At 37.5% G+C, this 8,211-nt stretch overlaps 1 protein-coding gene across 1 annotated transcript; it reads left to right on the top strand.

Annotated features, from left to right (window-relative positions):
• The first annotated feature begins 2,361 nt into the window (after nucleotides 1-2,361).
• LOC107701917 (proteinase-activated receptor 1-like) lies at nucleotides 2,362-3,345 on the top strand. Its single transcript, XM_016504070.1, has one exon. The coding sequence runs from the start codon at nucleotides 2,362-2,364 to the stop codon at nucleotides 3,343-3,345; it is 984 nt and encodes a 327-aa protein (XP_016359556.1).
• Nucleotides 3,346-8,211: the final 4,866 nt, after the last annotated feature.

Genomic DNA, 8,211 nt, shown 5'->3' with positions numbered 1-8,211 from the left:
AAACCTCTCTCTGCACTACAGCTTCACAGGAAAAAATAAAAGCAGATCTCTATTAAAACAACATCTAGCCATTTTCTGAGCTGTATCCTTTGTTTGCTTGAGAAGTTCACCACATGTATTTATTTGCCAGTGTTTACCAACATGGAATAAAGTGCAGGTGTTCATTGTCTCTGTATGCACACATACAGTGGGTACGGAAAGTATTCAGACCCCCTTCAAAGGATCCCCAAATCCAGGTGTGAAAAACTTGTTGCATCTTTCCCAAAAAGACTCATGGCTGTATTAGATCAAAAGGGTGCTTCTACTAAATACTGAGCAAAGGGTCTGAATACTTAGGACCATGTGATATTTCAGTTTTTCCTTTTTTAATAAATCTGCAAAAATGTCAACGATTCTGTGTTTTTCTGTCAATATGGGGTGCTGTGTGTACATTAATGAGGAAAAAAAAATAACTTAAATGATTTTAGCAAATGGCTGCAATATAACAAAGAGTGAAAAATTGAAGGGGGTCTGAATACTTTCCGTACCCACTGTATATTAGCAATATTGTGTTGTGTCAGTGAAGGTCTTGGAGAATATTGTTCATAATACATAACATACTATTTATATTAATAAATAAAATAAAAATAAATAAAACCTGTAATAACATTTGACTGAAGCCATTTGATCACTGATTGTACTCGCGTCTTTATTCTACACTCGCACAGAGGCTGTGATAAAGCAATCCTCTAAGTGGTTATCAATAGGTCTACTTTCAGTGTATACATGCCGTTGTGTTTAATGCATTTTAAATTTGCTAGACTAGCTATTTCCTAAAATGCATTACACCAAAACCGTGAGTAATTCATCATTAGTTATAATAAAGCTGTCAGAGTTCATTTTGTTTCGACTCGAGTTTGAGTCCTGGCACGTTCCTCACTCATCCCACTTTGATAAACAGTAATAAATTATATTGTCACCAAGCAGTTAGTTCTTAGTGTCACAGTTAAATATTGTTTTCTTTTTTTACATTGAAAAGAGTCAGATGTCAATGAAAACCCAATACATTACTTATTGATTTGGCGCATAATTTTTTGTTATTGTGAGCCATTTTCCAATATTTAATAAAATACACCTTGGTGAACAGTTATGTTGCTATTCATTTAACATGTTTGGGGTAGCAGAGACAATTATTAGTTTTTTTCCCTTCAAACTCTTTCATATTTTTTTGAGTCACATTAACAAAGTAGCTACTTTACATTCCTGTCGGTCACTATGAAATGCAGATACTATGAATCTGTAATATTATTTGTAAACTTCTGATTGAAATTGCCTAATTTCTTGGTGTTGGTATTGGTGCACAGTCACTGCGAACGTGCAGATCACTTCAGGATGTCCCAAAATCAACATTTCCCACCACACATCAATGGTTCCTCGAAGAAACAGTCATTAGCATCAAGTTTCCAGATCTGCTTATTACAGGCAACATCACTTGGTCTTACACATTCTGTGGAGATTTGTGTTCTAACCACATGCATCAATGTATGGTCAGGAGAGTGCAAAGCTTCAGACCGCAAGACCCAGAAATGGATTGTGTAATTTCCCCTTCATTGTGATTTATTTATATATTGTTTTCAGTGTGCAATGTTAACAGAAGTGCTATTGTTTACAGTATGTCCATTAAGTATCCCTAGCAAATTTGCATAAACTAAATATACTGTTGATCATTAATACAAAAAACTTTAGAAACAAATTGACAATATGCATTAATACGTGAGGGGATGTTTCGCAGAGGAGAAAATGTATTGAAATACTGGTAGCACTTTTGGGTGAGTCACACCCAAACCAGTCAACATTTATTTATCTTCCCAACTCACGCACTGAAGACTTCAGTGATGTCACCTCATTTTAAAGCGCATCCTTCCATCTTCGAGTGATTAGAAATCACCTTCTTCAGCACAACACTGTATGGCCGTGTCTGTCCATCTAGAGATTCTAAAGTTTGACGATTGTAAGTTGTGAAATTCTTGAAACTGACAGTTAATCGGAAATCATGGTGGACTTTGTGAATTTCCTTCATTTACGGATCATTCATTCAACGGTAAGTACATCAGTGATCTGACATGATTTTCAGTTGTGACTTGTTGATGTGCTAAAAAATGAATTTACCTAGCTTATTAGGTAAAATAGTGCAACAGTTATTTATAATTCTGATGATCTGTAGTTGTTATAGTAAATGAGATCTGTTGTCAGATGGATTTTGTTTTGCACTAAAGCTAGTAAATTAAAGGATTGACTGTGCTGTGTTTTGTTACAGATTCTGGCCTCATGAACTATTTTCCGTTTGGCTTTTTTAACCAGACAATTAAGAGACAAGTACCAATGTTTAAGAGAAATAATAGTGCAGTGATTTACAATAACCAAACTATAACATCCTTTGGGCCATTGGTCGCCCCACACGAGGTCGTTCTCCTCTTTAAAGGCTTGATGGTCACACGAGTCATGCCCTCGATCTACATTTTAGTAATCCTCCTTAGTTTACCCCTGAATGCTTTGGCCATGGTGACGTTCACCTGTAAGATTCGAGAGAAGAAACCAGCTGTGATCTACATGTCTCACCTGGCGTGTGTGGACCTGCTCTTCACCCTGCTGCTGCCTCTGAAGATCCACTACCAGCTGAACGCTTCAGATTGGGTGTTCGGTGAGGCGGCGTGTCGTTTGCTTAGTGCAACTTACTACTGCAACATGTACTGCTCCATACTGCTGATGATGTGCATGAGTGTGGACAGGCTGCTGGCCGTGGCGTTTCCCATCGCCTCTCTGACCTGGAGGAGCACAAGGAAAGCCAGATGTGTATGTGTGCTGGTCTGGCTGCTGGTGCTTGCTGGCATAACACCACTTCTTGCATTGAGACAAACATTCAATTTCAATAATCTGGGAGTCACCTGCTTTGACTTGTTGGACGAAGACTCTTCAGTGATGTTATACTTATCCGTGTTCTTAATCATCCCCTGCATCTACTTCTTCCTGCTGCTAGTCGTCATCTTAGTAAGCTACTCTACTATCATATATGTGCTCTGTGCCAAACATGATCACTCAGCAACTTCACCATCTTCTTCAGACAACCGAAAGAGGGCTGCGATTATGGCTACTGCTGTGTTGACTGAGTTTGTAGTGTGCTTTGCACCATCTAATGGCTTCCTGTTGTACCACTGTGTTTGTATAGCCATGGGAAGCAGTGGGTTGGATACCTATTTGGCTTACCTGTTGGCTGTGTGTTTGGGAAGCTCAAGTGTTTTTCTGGACCCTCTGCTGTACTACTACGGCTCGTCTCAGTACAGACAGCAGATCTGCTCTCTGTTTTAGGGCAGCAAGGCAAAAACAGTGAACACACCATCAAACCATGCCATCATACTATCAGTCACACTCACACAAAATCCTCTCATCTAAGCTGTTCTGTAAAACAAATAAGTAGCCTAAATAAAAAGCAGATATCGCGTTAAATTATTTACATTGCATTTAGTGAACCCCTTTATCAAATGCAACTTATACTGCATTCAGAGGTTTCATTCGTTCATACATACTCAATCTGCAGGAATGATTACCTGTCTGCCTACTATCTAGTAAGTAAATGTGTGAAAGAGAGATAGTAACTAGACTACTGTTTTACTAGACAAATGTTTAGAGTAATCTGTCACTGTTGTAAAACCGCTGTGCAGAACGAGCTGTTACTGTTCAGATCTATCTATCTATCTATCTATCTATCTATCATGTCACCCATATCCCTGTCTCTCTAAATAAATAAATAAACAAAATAACAAAACCTGAACTACCATTCGACTGAAGCCATGTGATCATTGTTTTTATTGATGTCTTGGTTCTACATTCGCAGAGCTGTGATTTAAAACAATCCTCTAGGTGGCGGTGTTAATCAATATGTCTACCCAACGTAAATAAACCGTACAACTTATGGTAGACAGATCTGTTGTTTATCGTAGTCTTTTCAGTAAATATTGGGGACTTTGTATCTAGTACAGCCCCACTTACTAGTGGAATCCCCCAGGGTTCCATTTTGGCTCCAATGTTATTTTCCATCTATATGCTGCCATTAGGTTCAATTTTTAAGAAATATGACATTTCCTTTCATTGCTACGCAGATGAGATTCTAATTGATCTCCCCTTAAAACAAGATAAACACTGTTTAGACTCTCTACTGCCTTAATGATTTAAAGGCCTGGATGGCTGTACATTTTCTACATTTAAATGAAAATAAGACAGAGATTATCGTATTTGGGCACCCTGAATCAAAAAAAAAAATCCAATCTTAATCTTGGCCCACTCTCTCCATATGTAAAACCCTGTGTAACGAATCTGGGAGTCTATTTGGATAGTGCTTTGAAGTTCGATACTCAGGTCAGCTCTGTGGTCAAATCTAGTTTCTTCCATCTAAGAGCACTGGCAAAAGTGAAGTCCTTTCTGTCTTTTAAGAACTTTGAGAGGGCTATTCACGCCCTCATTACATCAAGGCTCGACTATTGCAACGCACTTTATATAGGGATAAGTCAAGGCTTACTTTCTAGACTTCAAGTGGTTCAGAATGCAGTGGCTAGGCTCCTGACTGGGGTTAAAAAATATGAACACATCACACCGACGTTAATGGCATTACATTGGTTGCCGGTTCGCTACAGAATTGTTTTTAAGGTCCTCTATTCACGCCCTCATTACATCAAGGCTCGACTATTGCAACGCACTTTATATAGGGATAAGTCAAGGCTTACTTTCTAGACTTCAAGTGGTTCAGAATGCAGCGGCTAGGCTCCTGACTGGGGTTAAAAAATATGACACCGACGTTACACCGACATTAATGTCATTACATTGGTTGCCGGTTCGCTACAGAATTGATTTTAAGGTCCTTTTAATGGTGTATAAAGCTCTAAACGGCTTGGCACCTTCTTACCTTACTGATCTTTTGTTGGAATATGACCCAGGGAAGTCCTTGAGATCATCAAATCAGGGAATATTAGTGGTTCCAAGAACAAAATTTAAACTCAGAGGTGACCGGGCATTTGCAGTAGCTGCGCCAAAACTGTGGAATAGCCTGCCGGCTAGTATTAGGACTGACAGAACTGTAGGTAATTTTAAATCCAAACTGAAGTTTTCGTCTTCTTCTTGTACGATTTTATGGCGGTTGAGAAGCCAACTTATGGTGTATTACCGCCACCAACTGGACTGGAGTGTACATTCTGAATTTTTACAGCGTTCCTATGTACCTCACATCCCCCGAAGCCAGCACTGTGCTCGCCTCCACAGTTACAGCACTTTAAATGTGCCCCTTGCTCACACTGTCCATATTCATGGTTACCACTACATCTAGCACATCGCTGTTTTCCCTTACAGACTGCCGCAACATGCCCATATTTTTGACATTTGAAACACCTGATTGGAGGTGGTACATATGCTCTTACCGCATAGCTGACATATCCAATATATACTCTCTCTGGCATTTTTTCTTCATCAAACTGAAGCATTACAGAAAGACTATCTACTTTCTCTTTATTACGTACACATTTCAGTCTTTTCACTTCAATCACCTTAGCACCCTTTATGTTGCTCTTTATTGATTCGGACGATACATCAATTGGAATTCCATAGATTACTCCCCTTAACCAAACTCTCTTACTTGGTACTGTGCAACTCACCGATTGACCTAGCATTGATTTTATGCCCTGTGCCTCTTTCTGTTGTTTTTCATTTTTACAGAAAATTAGAATACTCCCATTTCTCAAAGTCTTGGCACTCTCTACGTCTCCTACTGCTTTCTTTATTGCTTTGGTCAATTTTACTGGATTGATCACAAAATCATCTGCAAACTTCATCAGTACCTTGAAATCCTCCTTGCTTGTCCGTACCAGCATACTGTGTTTTTCACTGTCAGTTCCCGATTCTTGTCTACAACTTTTCTTTCTTTTACGATTAATCATTTTACTCCAATCATTTGCTCCTGAACTCCTACCGCTACATTCTTCCTCCATCTCCGGACCACTTCCGGTACTACCGTCACTTCCTTCCATCAATGCTCCAGTCACAGTCCAGTGTTGCGGTCTGGACACGCTCTTGCTGACAGAAACTGAAGTTTTATTTGTTTGAAATGGCTTTTAACAAATGACATAGTGTCATGTTATAATTTGCATGTATTCACTTTTATTCTTTATTTTATTTTTTGGAAACTATTGCTTTATGTTTATGTACAGCACATTGGTCAACAGCTGTTGTTTTAAATAGTGCTATATAAATAAAGTGACATTGACATTGACATTAGTCTGTTATTTTAATGTGCATATTTTTAATTTGACCATTTTAACTTTATTATTTTAACACTGTAATTTGCTACACAGACCACAGAACAATACATACAATAGCATATTTACCATATTTACCGTTAATTTCTTACAAGAAACACACACCTTGGCTGTGACAACGCAGTTCTCTAGGTGGCGGTGTTTATCCATATGTCTACAGTACACAACGCAAACACCATAATCAAGCAGACTAGCCTACATGTGCTGCCTTTAATGCAGTCTAGATCTGGTAACCTAAAAATTATATTCAGAAGATTCTTACACATTTTGAAGGTGGTATATAAATTGATCAAATTGTATAATAGGCTAATAGGCATAGAAACAATAATTGCAGTATGGCAGTTAGGCAGACCGTGGTGAATGTGGATATAAAAAATATCCCGACTGCAGAGTAACTTTTGAGAATATCAGTAGTATTCACAGGGGTAGTAACCAACTCTCTTTTACTTTAATAGAATGTGTTCACTTCTGCTGCGAGATCATTTAAGATTACATACAAAACAACACAAAACTGATTATGTAAAAACTCAAATCTTAAATAGCAACATTGATACACTTCCTGTGTGTGTGTGTGTGTGTGTGTGTGTGTGTGTGTGTTTATACAATTTCTTTTCAGACTGCAGTTTCTTGTAACATGGTTGTCATGGTAATGTGTGGAGATTCAGCGCATTGTGAGTTCCACAAATCTGAACGCATTATTTGTAAATTGACTGTATACATTTTGAACCATTTATCACCTGTAATACCATTGTGTAGCCACTAGATGCCTGTATAGCCTTATATATATATATATATATATATATATAAACATGTTTGTGCAATCCCTAGTCGCTAAGAAATTGTCATCACACAAAAATAAATTGTATTACATTTGTTTTTGTTTAGTTGTTGTTGTTGTTGTTGTTGTTGTTTGAAACATTGATTTAAAGTGTCAGGTTTTGCATTATTATTTCAATCAAACATATAAAACCCTTTGTTACCCCAAACTACATATAACAGCTTGATCAGTCACATAAAAGCAGTCAGAATGCAGCTAGGCTACTTACTTATTCCCTTGTTACTCTTTGACACGTGAACTTCCCCTTTAAATAACGCGGCGCTCTGCCCTCTATATGACGCTGCTACTATTTAGCGCTGTTAGAAATGAATACATTTATTCCGCATTTCGACACTTCTGTAAGGATGCGTTAAATTAGACAAAGCGGTTTAAAAAAATATGTATTGATCTTGTGAATTAGAGAATTTTACTATACCAATATTTTTTATTTGGCCTTTAAAGTTTTATATGTGAATATTGCACAACACACTGATCCTTTAACGATGCATTGGCGCAAAAACGCACACCTTTTGGATCAATTTCGCAGCGTGATTTCTCGAGTGCCACAAATAATGCCCTAACAAAGTACTGATTTATTAAAAAAAAAAAAAAAAAGGCTTCATTCAGGCTAGGCTTGTTTTCTTGACATTTTTAATTAATAAATTAATACTAAATTGCAATAAAACAATAAAATAAAAAAAACTGAATTTAAAACCAGAGTATATCATAGAAAATATTGAATCAAATTAGGTTAATATTTCAAGAAGGTTACCAACGGGTATGTTGATAACTTTAAAATAAATTGAATCTGAGCGTCTGACATCTCGGATGGTTATTATATTTTAACTGTATCTTCATAAGAAAAGAAGAGACAGCACTTCCTATAGCTAGTCCCGTTAATTCAGAAAATAAAGAGTGACTAAACAGGGCGCATTTGTTCTTACAAATGAAGGGTAGCCTACATTGACGTTTTGTGTTTGCTGTAACCCAAGACATATATAAAATACATATGTAAATGTGTCACCTGGTCACAGCTCTTCTGAATCTGAAGGGTGT

The sequence above is a fragment of the Sinocyclocheilus anshuiensis genome, unplaced genomic scaffold, assembly GCF_001515605.1.
Source record: "Sinocyclocheilus anshuiensis isolate Anshui unplaced genomic scaffold, SAMN03320099.WGS_v1.1 scaffold1184, whole genome shotgun sequence".
NCBI classification, from domain to species: Eukaryota; Metazoa; Chordata; class Actinopteri; order Cypriniformes; family Cyprinidae; genus Sinocyclocheilus; species Sinocyclocheilus anshuiensis.
Note: the sequence above shows the minus strand (reverse complement) of the source record. Positions and strands in the feature narration are given on the sequence as shown.

Excerpts from the sequence above, each read along its gene's own strand:
- LOC107701917 (XM_016504070.1), top strand. The coding sequence starts at position 2,362 with ATGTTTAAGAGAAATAATAGTGCAGTGATTTACAATAACCAAACTATA.